We start from the raw sequence: 17,508 nt of genomic DNA, 5'->3' as shown, positions 1-17,508 counted from the left end.
TCCTTACTATTAAAAGGATATTTGTTTTCTTTTTCTTTTCAAGCAATGATGCAAATAGTACCTGACCTAAGGGAAATGCCTTAAAGGGACTCCGAGCTCACCCAAAAAAAGAAAGTTGTACTCACCAGGGGCTTTAATCGTGCATGCGCAATACTTTCACGACAGCCGCGTCATACGCGGAAGGAGCAGCCCGACACTCTGCCATTCCGGAGCGGGGAGAAGGAGAGGAGCCAGGACGCCGGCGTGGGACCTCCCGACCAGCACTGGGCTGGATAAAGCCCCTGGTGAGTACAACTTTCTTTTTTTGGGTGAGCTCAGAGTCCCTTTAAGCCAATCAGGATATAACCCAGTGGGGAAGCTGAGCTCGATTAAGAAAAAAAAAAAAGATCGATCAAAAATAAGATCGGACAGTAAATCGACTGAAAAATCTGAAAAATGGAAAGGTTTTTTATTTTTCATTCAATCGAGAAATCTGATCGAATTTCCTGTTTTTATTCAGTAAAAGAAGTTCAGAAGTGTTAGATTTTTCTGATCAATTTATACCAAAATTGAACGGTGTGCAGTAGACTGACAATTTCTTGATGAACAAACCCAAGCAATTTTCGCTGAGTTTTCAATTTTTTTTTTTTTCACAATTGGGGAAGTGTTTGGTACATTGGTCAGATGTTTAGAACATTAAAATCAGTAAGAAAAAAATGATTGCAATTCTTGAATTGAAAAGATATTTAAAAAACTATATGGTGTGTTTGGCCACCTTTACATTGCAGGCTGTCTATTTTCAATCGGAAATACGCTTTAAGGTTGATAGCTGTGGCCTTGTGGACTAGAGGTGGGCCTGAAATCTCTAGTTCCCGTTATAGGATCATATTCCAAAAGCGTTAGGATAAATCTGCTTGATACCTCTGTGAAAGGGCCCATACATGTGGCAATCTTTCAATTTGTATTCCATTTTTCAGATTTTATGGCCAGTACATAGCATACAATTTTCTGTTCGATTTTCTGCATTAAGGGGCCCATACACCTAACGATTTTCCCATCGATATACAGCAGATTCGATCACTGTGATCGAATCTGCTGAGAAATCATTGCGCAAAGGCTTACAGAATGATCGATTTCCGTCCGAAATCAATCGTTCCCGTCGATCCGTCCATGCGGAAGATTTTGCTCGATCGCCGGAGGGTCGGGAGTGCGTCGATAGCGGCGTTTGAATGCCCGACGCTAGCTGCAATACATTACCTGTTCCGCCGACGCGTGTCCCCGAGTCCGGCTGGCTTCACTGAACTTCTCGTCTCGGCAGGAAGTTTAAACAGTAGAGCGCCCTCTACTGTTCCCCGGACAGGAAGGTCAGTGAAGCCAGCCGGACTCGGAGCCCAGCGTAGAGAAGACGACAGCGGAGACCGGGGGACTCGCGCCGGCAGAGCAGCTAATGTATAGCTGGCGGGGGGGCAGGTGCGGCAGGTAATGTTTAGCTGGCAGGTGGGGGAGGCAGCTTCACAGATTATGATCGGTTTCATGCTGAAATCGATTCACAATCTGCTGAGTAGAACAATGCCTAACTGCTAGGCAGATAGATGTTTAGAACATGTTGGAAATTACCTATCTGGCAGGTAAATCCAAAAGGTACATGGTACAATTTTTCATTTTTTTTTATTAGATAATTTAGTTAGATTATTCTGTTAGATCGAATATAAAGATTTTTCCAGCATGTCCGATCTGATTTTTCTTGAAAAAACGGGATAATCGTTTAAATTTCTTGATCGAAATTTTTTTTTTCAACTTTCATTCGATTCGATCATTTAGATTGAATAAAGGGGATAATCGAAAGTTTTTATTGTACCATGTATGGCCACCATAATACTGGGCATACACGGCTCGATTTTGCCGCTAGATTCTCCCGCTCAATCGATTCCCCGGGCAATTCTCTTATCTTCTGCTCGTTTTTCTTATCTTTTTCCATGATCCTCAATGCAGAATCGAGCAGTGAAACGATCGGGCGGCAGATCGGACGTGTCGGAAATCATCTATCAAGCCATCTAAATGGCTCAGAATCGAGACGCGTATTCCCAGCATTACAGAAAATTGTATGGCGTGTACCTAGAATAAGCGATTATTTGTGACCTTTTCAATGAAATGAACAAGTACACAACAAATCTATTAGATACACTGTATTCCCATCACAGTCAATCCTTCCATTTTTTTTTCATCTGAAGTAACAATAGCAGTACAATGGACTAAAAAAAAAAAAAAAAAGCAAACATGAAAACCTATTTTCTGAGATTCAAACATTCTAGCTGTACGTAGAATAGATGATTTGTATTGCCACATGAACAGTGGTTTGCAAAAGTATTTAGCCCCCTTGAAGTTTTCCACATTTTGTCACATTACTGCCACAAACATGAATCAATTTTATTGGAATACCACGTGATAGACCAATACAAAGTGGTGTACATGTGAGAAGTGGAACAAAAATCATACATGATTCCAAACATTTTTTACAAATAAACAACTGCAACGTGGGGTGTGCATAATTATTCAGCCCCCTGAGGCAATACTTTGTAGAACCACCTTTTGCTGCAATTACAGCTGCCAGTCTTTTAGAGGATGTCTCTACCAGCTTTGTACATCTAGAGACTGAAATCCTTGCCCATTCTTCTTTGCAAAACAGCTCCAGCTCAGTCAGATTAGATGAACAGCGTTCGTGAACAGCAGTTTTCAGATCTTGCCACAGATTCTCGATTGGATTTAGATCTGGACTTTGACTTGGCCATTCTAACACATGGATATGTTTTATTTTAAACCATTCCATTGTTGCCCTGGCTTTATGTTTAGGGTCGTTGTCCTGCTGGAAGGTGAACCTCCACCCTAGTCTCAAGTTTTTTGCAGACTCCAAGAGGTTTTCTTCCAAAGATTGCCCTGTATTTGGCTCCATCCATCTTCCCATCAACTCTGACCAGCTTCCCTGTCCCTGCTGAAGAGAAGCACCCCCAGAGCATGATGCTGCCACCACCATATGACAGTGGGGAGGGTGTGTTCAGAGTGATGTGCAGTATTAGTTTTCCACAACACATAGCGTTTTGCATTTTGGCCAAAAAGTTTCATTTTAGTCTCATCTAACCAAAGCACCTTCTTCCACATGTTTGGTGTGTCCCCCATATGGCTTGTGGCAAACTGCAAACGGGACTTCTTATGCTTTTCTGTTAACAATGGCTTTCTTGACACTCTTCCCTAAAGGCCAACTTTGTGCAGTGCACGACTAATAGTTGTCCTATGGCCAGATTTCCCCACCTGAGCTGTAGATCTCTGCAGCTCGTCCAGAGTCACCATGGGCCTCTTGACTGCATTTCTGATCAGTGCTCTCCTTGTTCAGCCTGTGAGTTTAGGTGGACGACCTTGTTTTGGTAGGTTTACAGTTGTACCATACCCCTTCCATTTCTGAATGATCGCTTGAACAGTGCTCCATGGGATGTTCAAGGCTTTGGAAATATTTTTGTAGCCTAAGCCTGCTTTAAACGTCTCAATAACTTTATCCCTGACCTGTCTGGTGTGTTCTTTGGACTTCATGGTGTTGTTGCTCCCAATATTCTCTTCGACAACCTCTAAAGCCATCACAGAGCAGCTGTATTTGTACTGACATTAGATTACACACAGGTGCACTCTAGTCATTAGCACTAATCATGCAATGTCTATGGGCAACTGACTGCACTCCAAAGGGGGCTGAATAATTACGCACACCCCACTTTGCAGTTATTTGTAAAAAAAATTGTTTGGAATCATGTATGATTTTCGTTCCACTTCTCACGTGTACACCACTTTGTATTGGTCTTTCACATGGAATTCCAATAAAATTGATTCATGTTTATGGCAGTAATATGACAAAATGTGGAAAATTCCAAGGGGGCCGAATACTTTTGCAAACTACTGTATGTGCACCAATACCTATACATAAATAAATAAGTCATGTGATCAGTGTTGAGGGAGAAAAAAAACAAACTTTATTCACACGGGATGTGGGAACACACATATCAGCCTAATACAGTCAGAGCATCTTCTACAGCCAATCAGATCACGCACAATCCAGCCCTCAGTGCATTTCCAGTCCAATCCCAGTGCAGAACCAGACGACTACCCATCGGTCAGAGCAATTCACCGCTGTAGGTTTCGGGGAAAGTGCAGCAACGGGTTGGAGACACCAGAAGCTCTTGAGAAAAGAACGTCTTGCTGAAATTAATCATGAAAGCAGCCACCCCCAAGCCTTGCGGAAGCCACCTCCCCCTCCACCCCCATCTCCCTCGAGGAGGAAGATCCAGGGCTGTAATACATGTATGGTGGGGGAAGATTAGCTCTGCACACGCTGGTAGAAGTAGATGTAACCCAGGTCTTTTGGAGGCTTCTCAGATGCACAAACCTTTTGGTCGTTGTAGATCACCCACCTGGGGAGGAGACAGAGGCAAAGTGAAACTGCTGTAGAGCACGTGTCATGACAGCTATATGGGAGATGCCATAATTTACTATTTCCTTATTAGCTACTAGTTCACAAATTTAGCATATTCAACCCTAATCTTCACTATTTCATGAATAAGCATGCAAGACTAACAATATCTGAGCTGCAACTCAGGCTAGAGGAGAAGATATGAGAAGGCTGGGGCTGCAGGGTGGAGTAACATAGTTCTGAAGCCAGGGCACTGGCTTGGGAGGCCCATTCAATTGGGGGAAAAAAAAAAAAAACTACTGCCATCCAATTGGGAAGTTTGAGTTAACCAATGACTCAGAGTACCAGCTTACCTGCCCTCCTTCTTTATATGACAGACGTAATGGCCGCACATGGTAGACGTGCCCATGTGACTTACAAAGGCAAACAGCTCATATCCTGCCAATACACAAAGGGGGAAAAAAAAGAGGAATATTAACGAGGAAACCCACACAAACACAGTAGGATGTGATTATCAGAACCCGTCTGTCACCAGAGAAACAAAAGCGGACACACAAACACACACTAGAATCAGATCATCAGATCTCCTTTTCAACAGGGATAAAAATAAAGATATTGTAGCAAGTGGATAGTAAGATATCGCTGCATATGTGGAAGACAAGGCACAGTGTAATGCAGAGGCTGTCAGTAGCAGAGGACAAGGCACAGTGTAATGCAGAGGCTGTCAGTAGCAGAGGACAAGGCACAGTGTAATGCAGAGGCTGTCAGTAGCAGAGGACAAGGCATAGTGTAATGCAGAGGTTGTCAGTAGCAGAGGACAAGGCATAGTGTAATGCAGAGGCTGTCAGTAGCAGAGGACAAGGCATAGTGTAATGCAGAGGCTGTCAGTAGCAGAGGACACGACATGGAGTAATGCAGAGGCTGTCAGTAGCAGAGGACAAGGCACAGTGTAATGCAGAGGCTGTCAGTAGCAGAGGCCAAGACATGGAGTAATGCAGAGGCTGTCAGTAGCAGAGGACAAGGCATAGTGTAATGCAGAGGCTGTCAGTAGCAGAGGACAAGACATGGAGTAATGCAGAGGCTGTCAGTAGCAGAGGACAAGGCACAGTATAATGCAGTGGCTGTCAGTAGCAGAAGACAAGGCACAGTGTAATGCAGAGGCTGTCAGTAGCAGAGGACAAGGCATAGTGTAATGCAGAGGCTGTCAGTAGCAGAGGACAAGGCATAGTGTAATGCAGAGGCTGTCAGTAGCAGAGGACAAGGCATAGTGTAATGCAGAGGCTGTCAGTAGCAGAGGACAAGGCATAGTGTAATGCAGAGGCTGTCAGTAGCAGAGGACAAGGCATGGAGTAATGCAGAGGCTGTCAGTAGCAGAGGACAAGACATGGAGTAATGCAGAGGCTGTCAGTAGCAGAGGACTAGGCACAGTGTAATGCAGAGGCTGTCAGTAGCAGAGAACTAGGCACAGTGTAATGCAGAGGCTGTCAGTAGCAGAGGACACGACATGGAGTAATGCAGAGGCTGTCAGTAGCAGAGGACTAGGCACAGTATAATGCAGAGGCCGTCAGTAGCAGAGGACAAGGCATGGAGTAATGCAGAGGCTGTCAGTAGCAGAGGACAAGGCATAGTGTAATGCAGAGGCTGTCAGTAGCAGAGGACAAGGCACAGTGTAATGCAGAGGCTGTCAGTAGCAGAGGACAAGGCACAGTGTAATGCAGAGGCTGTCAGTAGCAGAGGACAAGGCATAGTGTAATGCAGAGGTTGTCAGTAGCAGAGGACAAGGCATAGTGTAATGCAGAGGCTGTCAGTAGCAGAGGACAAGGCATAGTGTAATGCAGAGGCTGTCAGTAGCAGAGGACACGACATGGAGTAATGCAGAGGCTGTCAGTAGCAGAGGACAAGGCACAGTGTAATGCAGAGGCTGTCAGTAGCAGAGGACAAGACATGGAGTAATGCAGAGGCTGTCAGTAGCAGAGGACAAGGCACAGTATAATGCAGAGGCTGTCAGTAGCAGAAGACAAGGCACAGTGTAATGCAGAGGCTGTCAGTAGCAGAGGACAAGGCATAGTGTAATGCAGAGGCTGTCAGTAGCAGAGGACAAGGCATAGTGTAATGCAGAGGCTGTCAGTAGCAGAGGACAAGACATGGAATAATGCAGAGGCTGTCAGTAGCAGAGGACAAGGCACAGTATAATGCAGAGGCTGTCAGTAGCAGAAGACAAGGCACAGTGTAATGCAGAGGCTGTCAGTAGCAGAGGACAAGGCACAGTGTAATGCAGCGGCTGTCAGTAGCAGAGGACAAGGCATAGTGTAATGCAGAGGCTGTCAGTAGCAGAGGACAAGGCATGGAGTAATGCAGAGGCTGTCAGTAGCAGAGGACAAGACATGGAGTAATGCAGAGGCTGTCAGTAGCAGAGGACTAGGCACAGTGTAATGCAGAGGCTGTCAGTAGCAGAGAACTAGGCACAGTGTAATGCAGAGGCTGTCAGTAGCAGAGGACACGACATGGAGTAATGCAGAGGCTGTCAGTAGCAGAGGACTAGGCACAGTGTAATGCAGAGGCCGTCAGTAGCAGAGGACAAGGCATGGAGTAATGCAGAGGCTGTCAGTAGCAGAGGACAAGGCATAGTGTAATGCAGAGGCTGTCAGTAGCAGAGGACAAGGCACAGTGTAATGCAGAGGCTGTCAGTAGCAGAGGACAAGGCATAGTGTAATGCAGAGGCTGTCAGTAGCAGAGGACAAGGCACAGTGTAATGCAGAGGCTGTCAGTAGCAGAGGACAAGGCATAGTGTAATGCAGAGGCTGTCAGTAGCAGAGGACAAGGCATAGTGTAATGCAGAGGCTGTCAGTAGCAGAGGACAAGGCACAGTGTAATGCAGAGGCTGTCAGTAGCAGAGGACAAGGCACAGTATAATGCAGAGGCTGTCAGTAGCAGAGGACAAGGCATAGTGTAATGCAGAGGCTGACAGTAGCAGAGGACAAGGCACAGTATAATGCAGAGGCTGTCAGTAGCAGAGGACAAGGCATAGTGTAATGCAGAGGCTGACAGTAGCAGAGGACAAGGCATAGTGTAATGCAGAGGCTGTCAGTAGCAGAGGACAAGGCATAGTGTAATGCAGAGGCTGTCAGTAGCAGAGGACAAGGCACAGTGTAATGCAGAGGCTGTCAGTAGCAGAGGACAAGGCACAGTATAATGCAGAGGCTGTCAGTAGCAGAGGACAAGGCATAGTGTAATGCAGAGGCTGTCAGTAGCAGAGGACAAGGCACAGTGTAATGCAGAGGCTGTCAGTAGCAGAGGACTAGGCACAGTGTAATGCAGAGGCTGTCAGTAGCAGAGGACAAGGCATAGTGTAATGCAGAGGCTGTCAGTAGCAGAGGACAAGGCACAGTGTAATGCAGAGGCTGTCAGTAGCAGAGGACTAGGCACAGTGTAATGCAGAGGCTGTCAGTAGCAGAGGACAAGGCATAGTGTAATGCAGAGGCTGTCAGTAGCAGAGGACAAGGCACAGTGTAATGCAGAGGCTGTCAGTAGCAGAAGATAATGCATAGTGTACACTCACGGCCATTTCCATCTTTAACGCGTGGTCCAGCTGCTGGGAGGCTCTCTGACACAGATTCAGCAGCGGAGCGACCCTCTGATAGGTCCATGGCAGCTTCAGCATCCAAATCATCAATATGAGAGAAGATCCAATCCACAGCTCGCTCCAGACTGTTGTTCTATGGAAATATAGACAGAATAACTGGAAAGGAAACTGTTGGGTGAAAGGAAGGAGCAGAAAGGAGGAAGGTAGGGATGATAAAGGGAGCGAGGGGAGGGTGCATGGCAGTAGAGAGATGGTTAGGAAGACAAAAGTAAGCAAAGAGAGAAGAGGGCAAGAAGAGAAGGGAGAGATGCAAAGGAGAAAACAGAGGGAAGGAGAGCAGCAGAAATAAAGGGGGGGGGGGGGGGAGAGAGACAGGGAGAGTAGGAAACCAGGGGGAGAAATTGGGAAGAACGATGTGGGAAAAGAGAGGATGCTGTGGAAGAGTGAGAATTAAGGGGAGAAACTGAAACCAATGTAAGTTGGTTATTTAGCTGAGAACTAAAACTCTCAATTACAGGAGTAGAGATGGTTTTATCCAACTACAAATGTATCATGTATTTCATAGCATGGTAAATTAATTTGGAACAAGTGCATTTTGCATACATCGTACAAAAATGCATTGTAGATCCGTTGCAACACAGGAATGTGAACATGCCCATAGAATTGGCAGATTGTTCCCAAGTGGTGAGAGGATGGGCAGGAAGTATAGAAGACAGGGGCGAGAAGTACAGAGTATGGGACAGGAAGTATGGAAGACACGGGGGAAGAAGTACAGAGGATAGGACTGGAAGTATAGAGGACAGGAGTGAGAAGTACGGAGTATGGGACAAGAAGTATAGAGGACAGGGGTGAGAAGTACAGAGGATGGGGCAGGAAGTATGGAAGACATGGGCAAGAAATACAGAGGATGGGTCAGGAAGTATGAAAGTCGGGGGGAGAAATACAGAGGATGGGTCAGGAAGTATGAAAGTCGGGGGGAGAAATACAGAGGATGGGTCAGGAAGTATGAAAGTCGGGGGGAGAAATACAGAGGATGGGTCAGGAAGTATGAAAGTCGGGGGGAGAAATACAGAGGATGGGTCAGGAAGTATGGAAGACAGGGGCGAGAAGTACAGAGGATAAGGCAGGAAGTATGGAGGACAGGGTGAAGAAGTACAGAGGATGGGGCAGGAAGAATGGAAGCTGGGGGAGAGAAGTACAGAGGATGGGACACGAAGTATGGAAGCTGGGTGAAGTACGGAGGATGGGCAGAAAGTATGGAAGGCAGGAGTGAGAAATACAGAGGCTGGGCCAGGAAGTATGGGAGACAGGGGCAAGAAGTACAGAGGATCTGGCAGGAAGTATGGAGGACAGGGGCTAGAAGTACAGAGGATGGGACAGGAAGTATGGAAGACATGGGCAATAAGTATAGAGGATGGGACAGGAAGTATGGAGTACAGGGGTGAGAAGTACAGAGGATGGGACAGGAAGTATGGAAGACATGGGCAAGAAGTACAGAGGATGGGGCAGGAAGTATGGAAGCCAGGGGAGAAGTACAGAGGATGGGGCAGGAAGTATGGAGGACAGGGGCGAGAAGTACAGAGGATGGGGCAAGAAGTATGGAAAGCAGGGGTGAGAAATACAGAGCATGGGACAGGAAGTATGGAGGACAGGGGCGAGAAGTACAGAGGATGGGGCAGGAAGTATGGAGGACAGAGGTGGTAAGTATAGCGAAAAGGATCAGAAAGTGTAGAGGCAGGGTTGAAGAAGTTTTAAGGATCGGGGGGGGGGGGGGGGGGGGGGGGGGGGGGAGAGAGAAATATTGACATCAGTGGCAGAAGGGTATAGAAAATGGGGCAGGTAACAGAGATGGAGAACAGGTGCTGGACGCCTGGAGAACAGAGACAGGAAATATAATGAACGGGAGTGGAAAGTAAAGGGAATAGTGATAGCAAGTATAAAAAGAACAAGATGATCAGGCTAGGAATTATAGAGGGCAGGCATGATACGTCTAGTGAACAGGGACGGAAAGAACAGAGAGTGCAGGAGTTAGAGGAAAAAGTATGGGAAACACCAGAGCAGTGGACTCACCGTAGATCGCAGTGCTCTCACTGCTTGCTCTTGAGAGAAGCCCATGGAGATAATAGTTGCTATGTGCTCCTCTGAAGGAGGGTCCCCTCCTGTGGGGACTGATGATGGAGCACTGACACCAGATAACACCAGTGGCTGAGCAAAGTCTGGGGGGAAATTAAGAATTGAACAGTCAAGTCTTACTGAAGTAAACACTGATCTCAATTAACACACTGATGGACATTAGACCAATCATCTGCTCTGAGAAAGGTCCGCCCAGTCTGTTACCTGGATCGTCCATATGTGACATCACCCATGTCATGGCTGCTTCCGCCCCGCTGTTTCCTGTGTAATATACAGCCTTGCGGCAGGCCTCCACCGGGAATCCCATCTCTACCAGCTGTGTGACCACCGACTCATCTAACATGGGAGCTGTGATGGAAAGGAAGAGATTGGAGTGACACAAAGCAAAAGAGTAATGCATGGTATTTATGGAGAGGTGATGTCAGGGCCCCCAGGGGCCACCTATAGATCAGAATAAAGATTTCAGGACAAGAGGAGCAGGGAGCCCACAGGCAGACCCCCCTCCCCCTATACACCCATGCAAGGGTCATGTATAGACAGCACATCACACATGCTACACAGCAAACTGGTTACCATAGTAACACGCAACACGTAATCTTTCTATCCGTCGTCATGCTCTGAGGTAACACGGTAACTAATATAACGCAAAGGAGGGGATGATCTCTGTCCAGAGAGGATACTTTTCTACTATATAATTGCAACATGCTTGTGTTCCAATGCTATGGACAGTGGGGACATTATATAAATGAAGATGTGACACAGACATCTCCAGTAAGTGATCTATCCCTATGGCCCATGGTAACAGCGAAGCCCGACAAAGCACAGCTGACTGCATACAGGGAAGACCCGAGAGAACCTTGGGTTAAAAAGACAAGCAACCAAAAAGGAATTGGGCAGCATTCAAAAGATGTGGGTCATAAGAACGTGCTTCAGATTCAGCCAAGTACCAATGGGGTTGCAGCACAATCCTTCCAAAAAGATCCAACAGCTCGTTTATGAAACTGGGGGGGGGTACTCACCTCGGGAGGGGGAAGCCTCAGGGTCCCGATGAGGCTTCCCCCACCACTGTACCTGCAGGCAGTCCAGCACTGGCTCCCACGAAGTACCCGGCAATACTCCCTCGACAAGCGTTGATAAGCGCCGATTTATTTACCTTTCTGGTTCCAGCGGGGGCACTGTTGCGGCTCTCCGCACAGAGATAGGCGGAAATAGCTGATCTCTGTCGGGTCCGCTCTACTGCGCAGGCGACTTGCGCCTGCTCAGTAGAGCGGTCCGACAGCGATCGGCTATTTCCGCCCATCTCCGAGCCGATACTGCGCTGGAGCCAAGAAGGTAAATATTTAAATCCCCCGCTGTTCAGGGAGCTTTATCGCTGCCGCCATGGGACCGAGGAGGACGGGGCAAGCCTCAATAGGATCCGGAGGCTTCCCCCACCCGAGTGGAGTACCTCCCAGGGGAGGTTTTTTTTTTTGTTACAGGTTTTCTTTAAAGAACCGGAGATGGCATAAAAGGAAGACATTTTACATACCTGGGGCTTCTACCAGCCCCTTTCAGGCTGATCAGTCCCTCGCCATCCTTCTGTGCCACCTGGATCCTCTGCAATTTGCATCAGAAAGTCCACTGGTCCAGGGCTTACTACGCATGAGCGGCCTGGCCACGCCCCCATCATGCTCCCGTGGCCAGGAGCGTACTGCGCAGGCACAGAATGCTCCTGGCCAAGGGAAAGCGTGCGGCCGGACTGCGTTGACTGGAGGATTTTCCAGGGCAAATTACAGAGGATCCAGGTGGCACAGAAGGATGGCTAGGGAACAATCAGCCTGAAAGGGACTGGAGGAAGCCCCAGGTAGTTAAAATTTCTTCCTTTTATGCCATCTCAGGTTCTCTTTAACTAAGAAGAGGGAAGCCTCTAGATCCCATTGAGGTTTCCCCCACCGTCCTATGGTTCCTCTGTCGAGTGCGGACCCCCCTCCCCCCAAGAAATCAGGCAAGTCCCTGAAGATTGGGGTCACGGTCCATTTTAGGCATGAGGATTGCCATGTTCTCGGGGGTGCAGAACGGCCATGCTTATATCTGCAGAGGAGCGCAGCCTAGATCTTTCACAGGGTCCCGACCAGTGCGGTAGAATGTGGTATTTTAACATGATTTTGTTTTGTTTTACACACACAGCCCTTTATGAATTGGGGCCAGTGTAATGAATAATATTAATAGATTACCCATAAAGGGATAAACAGTAAAAAATAAACAAATAAAAACCAATATTTGGTGTACCTACCCTTTGCCCTTAACACCATCAATACACCCTTGCACCTTTGATGGACCTTTAGCAGGTAGCTTGTTAAACACCTGGATTCAATGACAGTTCTGAAGATCCGGGCTGTCTCAGTAGCTTCTGGATCTTTGTGTAATTCCCAGAACGATTAAATAATGGTGAGATAGAGGCTCTGCGAGGACCATACCATCTCCACCAGGGTGCCCTGTTTTTTCCCATGCCTTTCATGTTTGTGTCTCTGCTTGGGGTCATTGTTCTGCTACAGAATGAATTTGGATGGGAAGGATCTTTGTAAGCATGGATAATAAAAAGATGTCTGCAAGTACTTTTGCTATACTCTGGACTGCACATGGGGAGCCTTCAAACCCAGACACAAGGTTCAGAGATCCTGGCTAAAATCTACAAGCACACAGAGTGCAAGAGGACAGCTCCCTTCTGTAAAGAGCATGTTACACATAGATCGTTCAGTCATGTGTAGACACACATATATGAGACCTCACGTGAGCAACAAGTGGGAATGACTTTTGCATCACATGAAATGCACTGCTGAGATGCACCCTAAACAGTCATGCAGAAATCACTGTGTATTTCATATGGAAAGCACTGAAGTGGCAAGTAACCTTTACAGTGCTTCTCTAAGGCTGGGCTCACACTACTGGAAAAACACCAGTGTCGCCCTGTCATACCAGGAAAGAGACAGGGTGACTCCAGCAAAAAGAAAGACTACGGATCATTCACACAAACCAACATGCTTGACGTTTTATCAGCATCTCAATGCATCTGTCAGGCAACGCATGTAACTTCTCTGAGCATTTCTTGGACGTTCCCTAGGCCTTCATGGTAACTACTATCAGCACCACGTGGCTCAGAACCCAAACAGCCGTATTCAGCACCGGACAGGAGGATTGGGCGTGTTCCATTTAGATACTACTTCCTTCCAGCTTGGATTCAGGAAGTATAAGAGCTAAATGAAACGCACCCCGTCCTGCTGTCCGGTGCTGAAAAAGTGCTGAATGCGGCTGTTCAGGTTCTGAGCCACATGGTGACGAATTCGAACACCAGCACTAGTAATTATCCCAAAGGTGAATTTACATTTCAAAACAACCATACCGGCGAAAGGGTGGTAATACAGCGTTTGTTAGCTTTGCTCCAAAAGCTGTCCCCTTTACTTCCTGCAGCCAATGTTTACCTAGCCCATACATGTCAAACTCTAGCCAGCAGGCCAAATTTGGCCCACAGAGGCATCACATTTTTCCCCGCAAGTGGTTTCCCCACTCAAGGGAAGCGATACTGGAGGTGAAGCCCTAGATCACCAGGGAAGCCATATAGAGGTGGGATGAGGAAAGCACTAGACAGCAGGGACCTGTATAGGGGAGGGAAGGGGGCAATTAGACACTAGGGAAATGTATAGGGGAGGGGGGCCACTAGACATCAGGAAAATGTATAGTGGAGGGAAGGGGACACCAGGGAACTGTATAGGGGAGGGAAGGGGGCCATTAGACACTAGGGAACTGTATAAGAGAGAGGTGGGGGGGGCACTGGACACCAAGGCATTTTATAAGGAAGGGCGACGCTACTAGGCACTGTGGTTGGCCCGCAACTTGGTCCTAGTTTTCAATTTTGGCCCACTTTGCATTTGAGTATGACACACCTGACCTAGCCCATGTTCTTCCATTAAAAGAAAGTATTAGTTTTAAGAAGCAAGAGGCAACAATAATAAACTTCAAGAAAACCTGTAACATAAAAACCCCTTCTGGGGGATACTTACCTCGGGAGGGGGAAGTCTCTGGATCCTAATGAGGTTTTCCTCGTCCTACGCTGTTGTGGCAATCCAGCGCTGCGACCCACCTGAACAGCATCGAGGTCAATATTTACCTGTAGTGAAGATAGGATGAAGTCCGCACACTCCCAGGTTTAAAAGTCCAAAAGAGTTTTAATTCACAGATCACAGGTACAGGAAACCGACTGACATGTTTCGGACCAAATGTCCTCACTCCTAGCCTTACAAAAACTGACATCATGACAAGACATATATATACTCCAAGCACCACCCAAGAAGGGTGTGTAAAAGAGCACTTCAGACAATTAGGACTTAACGAATGATGGGGTCTCGCTGAGCGCAGGGGGGGGGGGGGGGCTTAGGGGGAATCTAAATAGCAACAGAGGCTGGGCTCTTTAGGCAGACCCAGCCTCTGTATGGGGATTTCATTGTTAGAACCTCGCCTTGGGTTCTCTTTAAAGGCCCATTAGACTTGAGTAAGATCAAATAGTTACAAAAACACTTAAAGCTTTTATTACAAAATGTTGATACAAAAAAATTTAAGATAATCTAAAAATATATCAGTATATAAAATTTAGGTCCCATCTCGCATTTAAACCTCCAGGGTTTAAATGCAAGGTGGGACCTAAATTTGATATACTATTTGATCTTACACAAGTCTAATGACTACTGTGCCTTTAAATCCTAATTGTCTGAAGTGCTCTTTTAGACAAATCCCTTTTGGGTAGTGCTTGGAGTATATATAGGTCTTGTCATGATGTCAGTTTTTGTAAGGCTAGGAGTAAGGACATTTGGTCCAAAAAATGTCAGCTGTTTTCCTGTACCTGTGATCTGTGAATATAACTCTTTTGGACTTTTAAACCTGGGAGTGTGCGGACTTCATCCTGTCTTCACTACAGTTTGCCAACTTGGCCTCCAGCACTTCCCTTTGGGTGGGAGGTAAAGCAGTGGTTTCTACTGCGCAGCAGCAGCTCTTAAGTCGGGCCAAGGCGGAAATAGCCTTGCCCGATCGTATTCGCTCCACTGCGCAGGCGCGAGTCTTTTGCGCCTGCGCAGTATAATGGATCGATCGGGCTCGGCTATTTCCGCCTTGGGACGAACGAAGAGCCGCTACTCCGTCTGCACTGGATTGCGGTAGGTAAATATTGCCTGCGCAGGCGAACCACTTGTCAGGATTTGTCGAGGGACTTTCGGCTGAGCCAGCGCTGGATTCCCCAAACTACAGAGGACAGGGAAGCCTCATTGGGACACTGAGGCTTCCCCCTCCCGAAGCAAGTATCCCCCATAGGGTTTTTATGTTAGTCTCTTTCAGTAAGATAGAGTGCCATAAGCCACATAGACACCTTATAGGTCTTACCACTGCTCGTTGCTTTCCAAGTCCCTCCAATTTCCCATTCTGCTCTACTTTATTATTCGACTGCCCATACAGTCAAATCCTTTTAGCTGAAAGTACTTGTGGCCATGCAAGAGTGCATAGACACTGGAATGTGTGATTCCTGAACCGTGCATGGCCAGTAAAAAGGAAGTGCCCAAAGGAAAGACAATAAGCATGAATGTTTCCTTCCATGGGCATGCACGATTTTGAACTCACAAACGCCTACTGGAAAGAAGCTCTCATCGGGTAAGAGCGCTTCTTTTTACTGGGCATGCACGGTCCTAAACTCGCACATGCTCAGTGTCTATGCACTCTTGCACAGCCATGAGTGCTTCCAGCCAATTTTATTTGACTACATGGGCTGTCGATTAGTAAAATAGAGCAGACCAGAAAAAAGAAAAAGGAGGGACCCTAAAGGCAGCAAGCAGATATTGAGCAAGTTATTTTTTAATACTTGCATTCACTTCAGATGTACTTTAAAGTGAACCTCCAGACTAAAAATCTACTCAGCAGCACTGAAAAGGCTTTGGCCTCGATTCATACAAAGCAGTGCGATAAAAAAAATCTTGTCCGGAAAATACCGCACTCTGTATTCTCCCAGTCTGTGTGCTAATTCATAAAGATTTCCCCAGCTGCCTTTGAAGGTCGGTAAATTACCGAGCCCATTGAGCGGTAGAGTAGAGCAGTGTGGCGATTCTCTTTTGTCCTGCACAAATGACTCCACAAATGACTCAGACAGGTGACTCGCACAGACTTTCCCTGCCTGCTCAAATGACTCACACAGACGGCTCTCTGGTTCTCTCCACAGATGACTCAAACAGACTTCGGCTCTCTGCACTTTGCATTCATCAGAGGTGTCCGTAACTTGTTAAAGAGTAACTGTTAGCCCCAAAAATGAAATTTAAATCTCTATTGCAATGTTTTATTTACTATTTAAGTGAGCCAAAAAGGCAATGCAGAAGTTAAAAATCAATCTATTTTTTTTTTGAATATGTAGCCTTTTCCCCAAGCTCCGGACGCAAAGCCGCATATCAGATACTGATGAGCATGCAGAGCATGCCTATGTCTGCCCGACCCCCCTCTCCCCCCCAGGACCAGGTGCCGATATATTCGCACCACAAACAGCTGACCGCTCTGACACGGAGAGAGAGCGGGAGCACTTCCAGCGCCGCCACCGCAGAGCAGCCGCCGCTGAGTCACATGTGAGAGAATCACATGTGAGAGAGATGCACGGCGGCGGCTGCACTGCGGGGGCGGCGCTGGAAGTGCTCCCCCACCCCCCCGCCACCGCAGAGCAGCCGCCGCCGTGCATCTCTCTCACATGTGATTCTCTCACATGTGACTCAGCGGCGGCTGCTCTGCGGTGGCGGCGCTGGAAGTGCTCCCGCTCTCTCTCCGTGTCAGAGCGGTCAGCTGTTTGTGGTGCGAATATATCGGCACCTGGTCCTGGGGGGGAGAGGGGGGTCGGGCAGACATAGGCATGCTCTGCATGCTCATCAGTATCTGATATGCGGCTTTGCGTCCGGAGCTTGGGGAAAAGGCTACATATTCAAAAAAAAATAGATTGATTTTTAACTTCTGCATTGCCTTTTTGGCTCACTTAAATAGTAAATAAAACATTGCAATAGAGATTTAAATTTCATTTTTGGGGCTAACAGTTACTCTTTAACGCCTCACCAGAGATGTCAGTAACTATGGTCAGGCTTACCACTTGTTGCAGGCTTTATGAATTGACATTTGCTGACAATTTACTGACATGTTGGAGGTAACTACAGCCAAGTCGGTAATTTATCTCCCTGGTCGGTAATGTCAGCTTCTCATGCGGTAACAGCCTTTATGAATTGACACATTTCTAAGTGGTCGGGAAAGTCTGCTGTTTTCAGCATTACGCATCAGGTAATGCTTTATGAATCGAGGCCTTTGGGTTTCACAGCATCAG

The 17,508-nt window shown here is 47.1% G+C and overlaps 1 protein-coding gene across 2 annotated transcripts in view; it reads right to left on the bottom strand.

The window, feature by feature from the left end:
* Nucleotides 1–3,969: 3,969 nt before the first annotated feature.
* The window catches only part of USP5 (ubiquitin specific peptidase 5), a 46,922-nt gene continuing 33,383 nt past the window's right edge, over nt 3,970–17,508 (bottom strand). For both annotated transcript variants that reach the window (XM_068258507.1, XM_068258508.1), the window contains exons 16-20: nt 10,350–10,493; nt 10,083–10,228; nt 7,989–8,145; nt 4,783–4,867; nt 3,970–4,430 (exon numbers count right to left, since the gene is read on the bottom strand). In XM_068258507.1, coding sequence (XP_068114608.1) covers nt 4,337–4,430; nt 4,783–4,867; nt 7,989–8,145; nt 10,083–10,228; nt 10,350–10,493 — 626 coding nt within the window. In that variant the 3' untranslated portion in view covers nt 3,970–4,336. The remainder of the gene's footprint in view (nt 4,431–4,782; nt 4,868–7,988; nt 8,146–10,082; nt 10,229–10,349; nt 10,494–17,508) is intronic.

Source organism: Hyperolius riggenbachi, chromosome 10 (genome assembly GCF_040937935.1).
Source record: "Hyperolius riggenbachi isolate aHypRig1 chromosome 10, aHypRig1.pri, whole genome shotgun sequence".
In the NCBI taxonomy this organism is placed as follows: Eukaryota; Metazoa; Chordata; class Amphibia; order Anura; family Hyperoliidae; genus Hyperolius; species Hyperolius riggenbachi.
The sequence above is the reverse complement of the archived record's forward strand: the minus strand, read 5'-3'. Positions and strand labels throughout refer to the sequence as shown.